Source organism: Plectropomus leopardus, chromosome 4, assembly GCF_026936395.1.
Source record: "Plectropomus leopardus strain MGB_pleo_1.0 chromosome 4, ASM2693639v1, whole genome shotgun sequence".
Lineage (NCBI taxonomy): Eukaryota > Metazoa > Chordata > Actinopteri > Perciformes > Serranidae > Plectropomus > Plectropomus leopardus.
In genome coordinates, this window is record NC_142179.1 from 14,848,877 (window position 1) to 14,862,615 (window position 13,739).

Sequence of the window (13,739 nt, forward strand, 5' to 3'; positions counted from 1 at the left end):
GGAGAAATAACATTTCTGACAAGAGAGAATGAGTTTCAAAATGTTTATTTACAAAACATTAAAAATTACAATTCAAACAATATTGCATTTTTGTCTGCATATTTGAGAGTAAAAATAATAGTCCGTCACAGGTTCAGACACAACTTAAAAATCAGGATTGTGAGCAAAGTCTCTGCTTATTCCAAGAACTTCCTGATCGCTGCACTGGTAAAGAAAAGTTAAGTCCATTCAGACATTTTCAAACACTCTCTTTCGGACCAGCATCTTCCTTGTTCCCCTCTCATGAGAGTCAATCTGCACTTTCATAAGTCCATTTCGTGTAAAGTCTCTGTGACCTCCTCCGCTCAGTTCCCCATTGCCTTCTATCTAGGGCAGCAACTGGGTCGCCACATCTATTCATGCACTATATGCAGTACATTCCAAATCCTCCTCCATCAGGCTCTCTGTCCACTCCACATCCACCTGACCCCAGTCCACACTTGACCTCTGAACTTGAACCCTTCCTCAGGGTAATCCAGAACCAACGTGCTGACCCAGAATGCACTGGAAGGTCTTGCAGGAGGGGGGGAGTTTACAGCCACAGCCTCTTAATCCAGACATTTGAGGCAGAAAGGCTTGACACCCCCTTAACTGAGGCTCAGCTCCTTGACTTTCTTTTCATCATCTTCATCATGTGAAGTTAGTGGAATGTCACTTCAGCGTTCTGGGAGTGTGATGGTGGGCACCCAGTCATACACGCTGCGGCTCTCCTCACAGAACAGGCTCAGCTTGTCTAGAGCAGGGTCTTTCCATGGGTTTGCACTGGGGCTCTGGAATAAAAGAAGGAAGGAGATACTTAGAATCACCAAATACAGACATGTGGTAACTTGGCAGCGTGTGCACAATATTCAGACAGAGGCGTCATGCATGCATGATTCACAGGCTGCCGGCTACTGACTGAGTGGGTGCTCCCTGCCTGGGAACGTACCGTGACAAGAATGCAATGTGCGTCCTTGGGCTCGCCGGTCTCGTCTGCGCCCACGAGGTCGGCCAGGCGCTCGATGTCATTAACGCGCACCACGTTGATGTCGTTGTCGAAGCAGAAAGCCTGGATGAGGGTGAAGTGGATCTGGAGAGCAATGTCACACTCGTACTCCTCGTCGGTGGCGAGGACGCAGAATGCCACGCTGTCTGGGTCACTGTAGGGAAGACGAGAAAGGTGGTCAGAGGACATTCGTGTTTACGCGTAAAAATGAAAAAGAAATCTAATTTGACTTTTGAAAAACATCTCAAATTGCAATACTTACACATTCATGACTTTTGCAGATTCATAAACTCCAACTGTCAGGTAGTCCTGCTTCTTAGCAGCGACCAGCAGCTCTTCCAAGGCTGCGCCTGCACTTTGCACCCTTCACAAAGAAACATACACATCATCAGAACACTGTACGTATTTTGCAAAACAGATATATAGCACTGACCAAACCGCTAAAATAATGTTGAATCCATGCGTAAAATATTTACCTATCTGCGTTTTCCATTGTGTTGTCTTGTCCGCGGATCTCTTCCAGAGTCATAGTTATAATCCAAGCGCGATCGGGATGTTGCAGTGAACAGAAAAAAGGCTTGTGTGGTTCTCGATGTAGTGCCTGGCGTTATTCTGAGCTCGGAACAGGCTGTGGGAGGATTTATAGCAGATCAGCGTAGTTTCTCGGCAAGGGGCGGTCTTTTCCGCTCCCGCCTCCTACCATTGGCTCAGAGCAGCCGGGGTGAGGAAAGCAAAAGTCCCCGGGCAGTTACGCGGCGCTTGTTGACAACCCCACGTGGGGGCAAGATTACAACCTTTCAAGAAATGCCCCCCACCCACCAGCGATTCCTGCTCGCCTTGTCAACATCCAACATCACCACAATGAAAAAAAACCACCTAAGGTCCTGTTTACAGTGGACTTTCAGAGTCATTGCAGATAGTAGCCTTTGGCACAATAAACAGTACATAATATTCTGACATGTTTATGACCCAAATTTATACACTGTAAAATCTGTACTTAAAATAATCTTAGAATCCAATTCCAAATATAATCATTGATTTTAATGTATGTTTACTTTAATATCAAATTGTTAATTTTACTCAAAATGTAGCTGTATTTGCTTATTTTTGTGTGGTTGTTGCAACTATAAAAATACAACTGATATTACCTTATTCTTTCTAAGTGTAACTTCAGTAAACCAAGTTGGTCTGATTTAAATTGATCATAACAGAGATGATTTTGCAGATGATGAAGTTAGCAGATCTGGGAGTTCTGTTTTCTTAACATGTTTAAGAAAATACAATACGACTGACTGATTTGCAACCAGCAGAACACAGATATATAGCACAGTAAACTTGGTTTACAGAAGCTGCTAAAACTTGGAAAGACGGATTTCATTAAACTTGTCATTTTTAAATTGCAACGACTTCACAAAATCAAGTTAATATAACTAAACCATAATTATGATATAAAGTTTACACAAATTAAGACTAATAGTGATATTTACTTTACACTTTTCAAGGCAATCTGTTTCCTAGATTTTTTTAGTACACTACAGTATAATGCATACATAGAAATCACATGACTCTTTTAAGGAATAAACAGAAATAATTTCTTTTTTGTATGTGATTGTTTGCATTATGACATAACAAGTGGAGATTGCATTTAGTGTTTACCACTTCATCACTCAATACCCAAAACCCTGCCTTGTGTTTGTTGGTTATATCATTGTTATCTACCAACTCATGTTTTTCCATTAACCCAGCAGACCAATCCACGTCTGGCCTTCCCACAAGTGATAATGTAACTGAATATGCAGATTAGTCAAAGGAAAGTTGTGAGTAAAACAGCACCTGAAATAAATCCATCCCATGATAAGCTCTGGAACAATCTAACAAGGACTGGACTTCCCCAGCGCTGGGGAATCACTGCCGTGTTAAATATAGCTCATCCAGACTTTCCCTGAAGTCTAGCCTTGCCCTCAATAAACAGCTTGTTGACGGCTCACCTGCACGCGCGTGGAACAGGTTAGCTAACGTGTGTTTACAGTCTGTTACAGAACCGAACCCTGCAAAACCTGTCCTGACCCAAATAAAGCGAGACGTCTTACTGGCGACGTGTGTTTGGAGGAGTGATCCAAACAGCTTGTGGCCGGCACACGCCACTTTTTGTTCTCGCGTGGAGAAGGAGGTTTTAATTGCCAGTTTGACTCGACGCGTGTCGTCAAAAAAGGCGACTTTTGTGTCACAACAATACTCACGTCCTCCACCTGCCGCTGGTCCTTTCATGATGAGGCTGGGGGGTGTGTGTCTGTGTGTGTGCGTGCGTCTTGCGCGAGCCCCACACTCTTTATTACCGTTCTCCATTCAGTGCCCCGCGGCAGATGCCCGACAGATGAGCGTGGCCCCCTCCCGAAAGCGCCACGTGCCGCAGCCAGGCCAGTTTATCTTATCAGTGGGACTGCATGTGTTTACATTCAGCATCATTCACTTTTTGAGACAGATGCTTAAATCTGTGCATGTGCACACACATGTTGGCTGGTCTTGTCTTAAATTAAAAGTGTGTCTACTCGTATAATCGCTAACTGAAGGATCTTAAAGAACATTGCCACCACCAAAAAAAGGTAGGCTGCAACAATATCTCCCCTAATTACTGGAATATTTCCCCTTGTTGAACGTTGTTTTCTTCACAAGTTTCTTGATAAATGATGACTCGAATAAGAAACCACTTTGACATTTTGTTGAAGGCAAACTAAGATGATAACTGGATGACCTTTAACCTAATCTATACCATCTACACAGCCGCTGAACAGTTCAGTTTCAGTAATATGGACTGGTATCGCCACCTGCTGGTCATTCAGAGAGAGACCTCTTTCTTGATTCACAACTAGTCTCAACATGTTGAATAAACTCATGAGTCATGACTCCAGCCTCACGCTCATGACTCATCAACCAGTCCTCTATGTCCTGTGTTGTTATTCCCCAACAGCTGAGGTTACTTCATAAGTCAGAAAAATATTGTTTTCCAACCATGGTGCATGTGAACAGGGGAATACATAAATAGAAAAAAAGGATACAAAAATAGAAAGAGTGAGTGAAGTTTGCCAGTGAAAACAGTAATTGTGACAGGACTTTTTAATATCAATTTCTACATGCCAGTCAGGATTTTTCTTAGTTGATCTTGTAATTATTCTTGTTTTTATGGTTCTCTTATAACATATATTAACATGTGTTTTAGTCCTTCCTTGTTGGAACTTTATTTTGTGTTCTTCCTGTGTTTTATATTGCTTGTGTAGGAGTTGCATAGTTTGATTTTGACTTTTTGTTCTATATTTTGTGTCTTTAACTTATGTTGCTGCCTGTCTTGGTCAGGACACTCTTGAAAAAGAGGTTTTTAATCTCAAGGGTTTTTTTCTGCTTGAGTAAAGGTTAAATAAATAAATAAACAAATCTTTACTGAACAGTTTGAATTTACAGAATTTAATGTACACATGAGTACATGAGTAGAATGTCGTGTCTTTTACAGCTCTGTATGCAGTTGGCAGTTTAGGTAAGAGGATGGGGAAAATCCCGGGCTGGCTGTGAAAATCCCAATAGAGGTTAAATTAGAAACAGTCTTCCCACATGATCCTGAGTGAGGCACCTAACTTTAAAAAAAAACTATACTAGGGAAAAGCTTTCCAAACAGCTCCAGACTGTGGTTGTAGTGGTAGGTCCCGAGCACTAATCTGTCTGTGAAAAAGTCACTAAAATGTTACTGTGGGACTGTTTAAGGACACTTTCGTGGCTACAGAAAGTTTATGGAAGCCGAGAAGAGCGTTTCAAACAAAGTTGCATAGCTGTATAAAGATGACTTCTCAAGTAAATCCTGTAAACAGTTTAAATGTTATCCAAACTACCATGAGGTTACCAAGGCCTCATGGGAGTTTGATTTTAAAGGGTATAAGAAAACTTAAATAGTATTAAATTTAAAACAGCCAATTGAAGAACAATGCATGGATAGGGAGAGTAAAATGCTGAATTTGTAAAAAAAAAAAATTGCAAATGATATATGATAAAAAAACATTATGCTTATTTATCATATATATATATATAATTACATTAAAAGTTCCAAAGTTCCTACAAATATCAGGAAAAATTATTTCCGCTACAATATTCACAGGAAATCATTCACTTAACACTTATCCAAATAACTAATTTCACAGTTATTTTCTGCACTTTTTGCATTTGGGTTAATTGTACACTCTACCATTTGCTCTGTACTGTTATGTATTGAATATTTAAAATATTCATTAAAGAAATGTCACTTAGTCAGGGATTGTCTGTCGTCAGCCAACTTTGTCTCATTTACATGTAAGTTCAACATGTGTGTTGAATGGTCAACAGCTTCCTCAAGTTGAGAAATGAAGTAAAGTTAAGGATAAACATGTATTCTTCTATTCCTTCATCAATAACAAAGACAATTCTTGGTTATTCTGATATATAAAAAGTTTATTATTATAGATGTCCAGACATGTCTTATACATTAAGAGTTCAAATGTACAGAAGAGCTACAATCATTTAAGCGTATTTACATTTAATTCTCAGAGTACATCAAATATCAGTGCATTTGCTCAACATGATCAACACTTAAAATCTCATTGACTGTTGATTATAAACAAAAAGCAGTTCCAATACCATTTAGATTCCATTTATCACTGATAGTAACGTAAGAAATACACAAAAAAAGACAAAAATGCCTCACTGACAAAACAGGTCATTACATTTTTGAGTATATTTTTACTGCAACACGGTTTACTGAGCAAATATATCAAACCCCTTATCCTGTGCACTCAGGTGCTACGGTATCTCAGACATGTTTAAAAGGTAAGATCTGTCCCATGAGGTTGAAAAGGAGATAGTGGGGGTAGACTGGGGTTGGCTAACAAAGACACAGTTAAGGGTTCAGTGGCCTTTTTTATATTCTGCAGACATTTTTCTTGCTTTACTGTACAACATAAAAACATAGCATTCCAAAATTAAAAGAAACATGGATACCCTTGTTACAAGGGAAATACTAACAAACTTTACAAGTCTAAATGGCCAAATGTCCTGCAATGGCTTAAGCATTACGGTGGTCAAACAACCACTTTGATCAAGCTTTATGAGAATCAAGCAGCCTATATTCTACTATGCAATGGATTTTTCTGGCTAGTTCTTTTCACAATAATTTACTACGGGAGAGTCATTCACGAGCAGCATGTGTTTGGATCTGCTGGAGGTGAGTCAAACAAAGCTCCCCCTAGAATTTGGTGATAAATAATAATGCCATCAAGTGATACTTCTCTTTAAGTAATCTACTGCCAGTTTATTATTTTAAAAAAAATTCCTGCAGTGGCGCCAGCCAATTTACAAATTTTGGTCAGCGGCAGTAGTGTAAATTTCAAGTAGTTTGCTGAAATGTGGAAATATCTCTCCAGTTCTTTTTACCTATTGGAACAAATAAACCAGAACAAAGTGCAAATAAAGTAACAGTAGTACTTGAGAAGGCTGTTAAAGGGGAAAAGTAGGGACAGACACCGATCCCGTATCCTTATGATTACTGTTAAGTTCCCTTTGTCCTTGTATAAGTTTAAGCTTCCCTCTGGTACCTAAAACATTAGGAATATGGCTCCCTCTGCTGGTTATATCGATCAACAGCTCCCTACTACATCTCATCTGAGCGACGCTGCTGTAATATGACAGACGGCGGGTTCCGGTCTATCCAGTTATCCTTGGATCCTGCGACCTCATACGCTACTGCAGCTTCAATGGTTCCTTCCTGTAAAGCGCCTACTCCGCCCGCCGGCCCCGGCTTCATCTCTGCAGCCTGCGCGGGGCTGGGGAAGTCTGCCGAGGAGTTGCTGTTGACACCTGTCTCTGAGTCAGGCTGCTCCACTCTCTGGTAGTCGGGGGTGTGATTCTTCTGACCGCCGGCGAAGATGGCTTTGGCGTTCTCCACCTCTGCTTGGGGCACGAGGAGAAGCTCCTCCTCTTCAGGCTCAAGGTAGGCTATGGCATCTGTGCTTTCTAGTGGCAGGGAGCGCAAAGTCCGGGAGATGACTGCAAAAATGAACAATAAATGGTTACCAGAGCTTCACCAACATAAAAGTAAAAAAAAAAGAAAATCAATAGAAATCTCAACAAAACTCAACAAAGTCTCTTCATCACGCCGGATTTGCAATTATACACTTTAGAACTGAGCGCACATGATGCCCCCGTGTGTGATTTATTTTCATTTATTTAACCTATATTTGAGAGCAAACTCTCCTTTACAAGGACGCCCTGATTACATCAAAACAAAATGCACTGATAAAACGTGACAAGTGAGGTAGACATTAAAGTGTGCATTAAAAGCAAAGATATACATTAGGCATGTGTTTTCTACATCAACACATACTCCAAAAACATCAGCACAGTTTGAGATAGCGTGCCGGCGTTCTGGCAGCCAAAGACGGGCGACAGGTATAGTTTTCTGTCCATTATATGGCAGTTTGTCTCCTCCTCTGCTCGGAGGGTACTGACCTCACTGACATTTTCAGCTGCTGACTGTTTTTCTTTGAGTTAGCTGCTAACTAGCTAGCTGCTTTTAAAATCTCCCAGCGGTGAGTCACACACATAACATGTCAAAACATCATGTTCATTTTGGGTAAGGTCTCATCCTGCTGGCTGTCCCTTTTTTACACAGACGTTGATACACCACTGTTACTATCTGTTGAGAACTTAAACGCGAGACAACTCTGTCCCCCAATCCCACAATCACACCTTTAATACAGGCTGGCGAGGTGGAATAACAGCACGAGATTACCGCCTTCAACAGGCAGAGTAACAGGAGCTATTGTCTACCCGACCGTACTATCTTGATGATGAATCCAACAAAATCTGGGTACCAAAAACACGTCTACAGAGGTATTTTATTTGAGGGTAACTCACTGGAGGAGGGTGTGTAGATTTCCTTCTGTTCTCTGTTCCCACCAAACGGATTGACTGACGGGAAGATGATGAGACAGAAAGAGAGCAGGAACACCTGAAGGACAAACCCAAGACGAGAGTGAGCAAAGGACAATAACTGCCGCATGACAAGGAAAGACTCGCTTAATACAGGAAAAATAATCAGAGGAGAAAAAGAAGACAATTAATTTACCATAACACAAGTGCTGGTTGTGCTGGCCTTCATAGTCGACATCTTCACCATCGCCTGGAGCTTTCTCAGCTGCTCTATCAAGGAGCTGTAACAACCAAGAGGACACATTTTATGTAACAGCTGTCAGCAGATTCGAGAACACTTTCTAGATACTTTATTTTAATTACTAATGCAGAAGTAATATCTTAGTGTTCTTACACGTTCTGTTTCTGGAGCATCTGGACTTTCTTCTGTAGTTCCAGGTTGTGCGCAGTACAGATGGCAACCCTGTGATAATTCAGTAATAAGTATATTTATCCAAACAAACAATTCTGATAATTTTCAAAAATCAAAGACAAACAATAAATCACTGCCAAAATAACAAGTGACATGGAGCTGTGCTGGCAAAACGGTTTCTCAGTTCTTGAAGTCGTCCCTGCAATGTGTGTTCATGAGCTTAACAGAGCCGCGACAACTCCTTATTTATAAAAAAAAACTTTAAAACGATTAAATTCATCAATTAGTTGACTACAGAAAATGATCTGAAAACAACTTTGATAAGACCATCATTATTATATTTCGTGCTACAGCTAACTATGATGCCATGCTATCTGATCATGAATGTATTTGAATGCTGATCAAATGAATTACAGGTGGAACTTGAAGAACACTATGAATATAAGATATTCTTAAAAAACTGCCATTATATTGGTCAAGTGAATAAAAAATGTGCAAGGAATTGGTCCCTAGATTAAGTGCCAATACAGAGTAGCGTAGAGAAAGCTCTGTGGACAGATGGCTGCTATCCTAAAAACAGATGCAGAAGCATTTTTATCTGTGTTAAAGAATTTAATAAAGAGAATTCAATTTTCATTTATAGTCGCCTCATCATCTCACCTGTTTTCCAGTCCGTCAACATAAACCTTCTTCTTCTTGCGGCTCTCCTGAGCAGACTGCTTGTTGCGGATCTTCCTCCTGACCCTCTTCAAGGTCCTTTCCTCGGCCTAATACACAGAGAGGAGGCGTTCACCACAATGCTGACATGACAGATGACGATATTTATATAACAGCCTTGAGCAGCTGTGCCGCAGACAGACAGAAAATCCATGTTGAATTAAAAAAGCTATCATACCAAGATACAAAACAAAAACATCCATTTCTTGCCAATAAAAATAACAATGTTCAGTTTTTATTCTAAAAAAATTGCAACAAAATGAACATTTGATGTACCAGCAGCAGATGTTCTTATTCAGAGAAGTTTACAAGCTGCCGATCAGCTCAAGTAAATACATTTTTTTGGCATAAATTACCTTTGTGAGAGGCATGTGTGTGGGAATAGTTACTCCCTCTTTTCCCAAAAGCCGCTTCTCCTCCTCAGTAAGGACAATTTCTTTAAACTGGAACTAAAGAGAGATACAATTTTACTCACTTGTATTAGATAGTACCACATTTGCAGCGTGCAACATGCAAAGAACAGGTAAAGAAAAATCTTTCCAATCATGTTACAAACATAAATGAGTCATATCAAATGAAAACTTTCACACAAACTCTACAGTTTGACAAAAAAAAGAAAGAAAAAAAATCAGGAAAACTGGGAAAACTGACCTGGTCTGTTTTGTTGGCTTGAGTTGAATCCTGTGTTGAGTCCTCTATGGCTAAAGTGCACGGCAGCTCGTCTGTGATGTCCTCCTCCATGGCTTCACTCACCAAGTCATCTGATACAAGACAAACAGATTTAAAATGAACTTAATCTGCCACACCGATCTGCTCGGCAAGTAAGTGCGTCATCGTTGATTATGTATGCAGCAGCTCTCACACAAAATGTTCTCTAAATCTGGTGTTTTTGTAGGGATTTAAGTGGATATCACGCAGCTGAGTGGATAAGCTTTAAATATTCCAGTTTCTCAGTCTATAGAACTCACAAATGACATCTGAATCAGAGAGTTTTCGGATGTAACATACCCAGATCAATGAAGACATCTGTATCTGGCTTCTCTGCCCTCACACTCTGCAGGGCATCCATGTCCCTGCCTCCGCTCTGCAGCAGAGAATAGCTATGATCCGCCTGGACTGTCAGGACGTCCAGGCTCTCTGTGTGCAGCTCTCCTGGGGCCATGGCAGGGTCCGAGTGCACCGGGCTGGGCTCGGAGTAGCTGGGACTGGGCACAACGTCACTGTCGCTGCCCTGGGGACTCGGGCATCCTGGGAGGTTGTTATTTCCAACTCCAGTGCTGCTGTCGTCTGAAATGCCGCTGTCACTGCCCAAGGGAGAATGAGAGGGACAGAAAGTCTCCATGTTGTCCTCTCCCTCTAACAGGCTGGACAGAAAGTCTTCAGTGTCCATCCCTGTCAGCATCTGGGAGAAAATAAAGCTGTGTTAGCTACACAGAGTTTGAAAATACACAGAAGAAGAATTTTGAGTAATCCAAAAATAAAAAGAAAAGATGAGGGTACATACTGTCTTACATGGCAATTTATCCAACTTCATTAGTTTATTCATGGTTCCTACTGCTACGGACAAGTGGGATTTAAGACTTTTACAGATTTTCTTCTTTTTTTTAAAAAAATTATTATTATAATTATTTAATTTATTATCATTTAATTAACCTTTTTTCAGTAGCCAATATTGAAGGAAAAAAACATGAACTGATATCAATTACTTAAGGTTGGGGAGAATTTTATTTTAAAAGTAAATAGCTGAAACATATAACATGACTTTTTGGTGATGTGAATGCAAGAGAAACTCAGTACTGCTATTATTATTATTTCTTTAAAGTTACCCATTATTGTGAGCTTTTGCAATGCAATGTCAGAAAAGACACACTTTAATAAGCAGTTTTACAGTTTAATAAACTGTAATCCTACTTCCCATGTCTGAGCATTTTTAAGACTTCTGAAAGATTGATTCAATACATTTCAATTCAAGTTAAGGCCTTATATTTAGATTAATGGATTAAATGCCTTTTAAGACTTTTTAAGCATCCGCAGGAAACCTGTTTATATTTCTTTTCTGTGAATGAAGTCTTACATCTTGCTCAGACAGCCAGGATTCAATGAGCCCGTTCTCATCAGGAAATAGTGGCTCAGTACATCCGTCCTGTCCACTGTGGAACAGCAGCCCCAACAGCTCTGTCCCATCCATGTCTGGGAGGTCGTCAGTGCTTGACATCTGTAAAAACAGCATGTGGATCACTGTCAGCTGTTTGCAAACACGGTCACCAGCAAAAGTGAAAGTAGAAGCCACCCCTGATTCACTTTCATGTGGTGTTTCACCTTGCTATATTTGTGTTTTTCAGCATCATTTCTCCTAAATGCATGCTACAGGGCTAACAATCGTACCTTTTAATAAAGCCTTACCTCACCTGAGTACTGTGGGTGTACACGCTCATACACGCTAGTGGGTCATAAGGTAACTGAGAAGGATAACTTCTGCATGAGTCTATACTTTGATTTTTAAAATCGTGCATAGTATACCTTTAACCAAGGCATTTATGTTTATATAATTTTAGTACAATAACACAAGTATTATACCAGACAAGACACTGTCTGGGATGTTGGGTCATTTATTTTTCTCATAGGCTGCATAACAGATTTGTAGGGCTGCAACTAATGATTTATTTCAGTGAACTATTGGGTTGATAAAAAACAACAATTCCATTTCTATTTAAGAGGCTGGAATCTGAGAATTTTGACTTTTTTCACTTTTATTTTCTTTTTTCGCTATTATTTATTTTCTAAGACACTTACCTGGCAAAATGCCCTCTCATTGTAAATTTACAGAAATATCTTTGAACTAACATAACATAACATTTTAGTCAATCTGTAATAGAATCTGGACAGTATTACAGTTATACGTTTATTTATTCGTGTCAAAGGACAACAGAAAATATATTAAAAAAGAGTGATTGTCAGTCTAATTGAGAGAACTTGGACACCTTTCTAAATGAATCTGCCTTTTTTAATATAGATGGTTGGATTTTTTGTTGATGTTTCTTTCTTTCTTCCCTTTATTTTTCCTATTTTAATTATTGTCATCATCATCTTATCATCACTATTATTATTGCTATTATTATTATTATTTATTTGTATGCTTGTTTTAATCTGGGATGTATTTGAGTATGTGGAGAGCACTGTAATGTCATTTCTTTTTTTTTAATATAGTGATGGTAAAACAGTAAGTGACTGATTTTCTGGGCTCTGCTCTGCAGCTCGCCCCTCCATGTGCAGGCTTCAGGTGCATGTGGATGTTGTTTAGACTGTAAGGAGTGTAATGGCCTCTGCAGCCACAATATTTAGTATCTTAAGTATGACAGATTAAACTTCCACGTTACTGAGTCAATAACACGTATCCTTAAGTGCCATGTTGACAGTTGCATGTTGCATCATTGCTCCGCTCCCATCATGACCTCATCTCATATGGAGCCCCGCCCCCCACACACGCCTTTGTCACGAGATGTGAATACAATATCAAGTGTCAAAACAAATAAGACACATACTTAAACCCAGGAAAAGACTAGTTCTGTGCAGGAGTGCATGTACAGGTAAAAGAGCAAAAAAACAAACCCAACAACAACAAAAAAACGAATGCAGTCCGGATGTAGGTGGCCTTTGTTGTCTGGCAAAATAAAAGCATGGTGTTGCAGCATTTCACACAAGTCACAACCAAGCTGACCTAGTTAACGTGGCACTGAGAACACGAGCCATATAGAAATCCCGAGCTCGTTGTTTTAAAGAGCAGAAAAAAACGACTGCATTATATACTCCAATGGCAGAAACAAGGAAATGCCTCCACATCGACGAGCCGGCTGGTGTTAGCTTAATAATCCTGTCATGATCTTTATCACTACGAGGGCGTGGTCCCTCGTGACATTAAACACACAGAGAAAAAACAGTAAATACAGTTAATGCCGACGTTTTCTTACCGTTAGATGACAGCAGATAAAATATCTTTCGAGTGAGTGTGTCCCGGTGTCTCTTGGTTTCTCCACTCAGCGTTTCTTCACCGCTACAGTCGACCGTCACAGCTCTTCCTCCCGAAACCACCTTCCAACAAGGCAAAAATTGCGTCATCACGTAAAGGCGGACATGAGTACGTGCAATGGTACGTAATCTTAAGAAAAATGGTCTTGGTGATTCTGGGAATTGTAGTATGGTATCCTACCATGTACGGTACTCATGATTTTTCTGTTTTCCACATACACATAAGTGACTGCAGCAAAATACAGCAAATTAAAATACAAAATGCATATCCAAAATTATAATAATTATTAGAGGTAGTATAAGTTTTGTCCTTTTGTCTTTTAAACTGATTTTCATGTGTCTACTAGGTTGTTTATAGGCTATTGTTTGTGCTTTTACTGTGCTATTTGTATTTATTTATAATCTGTGCTGTAATGTAAAAGTACTAATACTTTGTTACAGTGCTTAAGTATTTTTTGGAAGTTTATGTACTTTATTTGGCTTTTTATTTTTCTGTCAAACTTCGCTTTTACTCTTACTCCAATATATTTCCTCTAAACATTTACTCACTACAAAAGAGGAAAGGAACGGAGGATGGGATGGACAGACAAATGATAAAATTAATATTATTATTAT

General features: G+C 39.7%; 2 protein-coding genes across 2 annotated transcripts; both read right to left on the reverse strand.

The window, feature by feature from the left end:
• Nucleotides 1–29: 29 nt before the first annotated feature.
• On the reverse strand, nucleotides 30–1,658 carry gadd45ga (growth arrest and DNA-damage-inducible, gamma a). The gene is made up of 4 exons (XM_042488101.2): nucleotides 1,501–1,658; nucleotides 1,287–1,388; nucleotides 968–1,178; nucleotides 30–809 (listed from the first exon to the last, which is right to left on the reverse strand). Exons 1-4 carry the CDS (start codon nucleotides 1,551–1,553, stop codon nucleotides 696–698), a joined length of 480 nt encoding a protein of 159 aa, XP_042344035.1. The 5' UTR covers nucleotides 1,554–1,658; the 3' UTR covers nucleotides 30–695.
• A 3,808-nt stretch (nucleotides 1,659–5,466) lies between these two features.
• On the reverse strand, nucleotides 5,467–13,226 carry creb3l3l (cAMP responsive element binding protein 3-like 3 like). Its single transcript, XM_042488844.2, has 10 exons — nucleotides 13,067–13,226; nucleotides 11,173–11,313; nucleotides 10,107–10,500; nucleotides 9,750–9,859; nucleotides 9,455–9,547; nucleotides 9,042–9,148; nucleotides 8,364–8,432; nucleotides 8,166–8,250; nucleotides 7,955–8,048; nucleotides 5,467–7,084 (listed from the first exon to the last, which is right to left on the reverse strand). The coding sequence occupies exons 2-10, from the start codon at nucleotides 11,311–11,313 to the stop codon at nucleotides 6,690–6,692; spliced, it is 1,488 nt and encodes a 495-aa protein (XP_042344778.2). The 5' UTR covers nucleotides 13,067–13,226; the 3' UTR covers nucleotides 5,467–6,689.
• Between the last annotated feature and the right edge of the window lie 513 nt (nucleotides 13,227–13,739).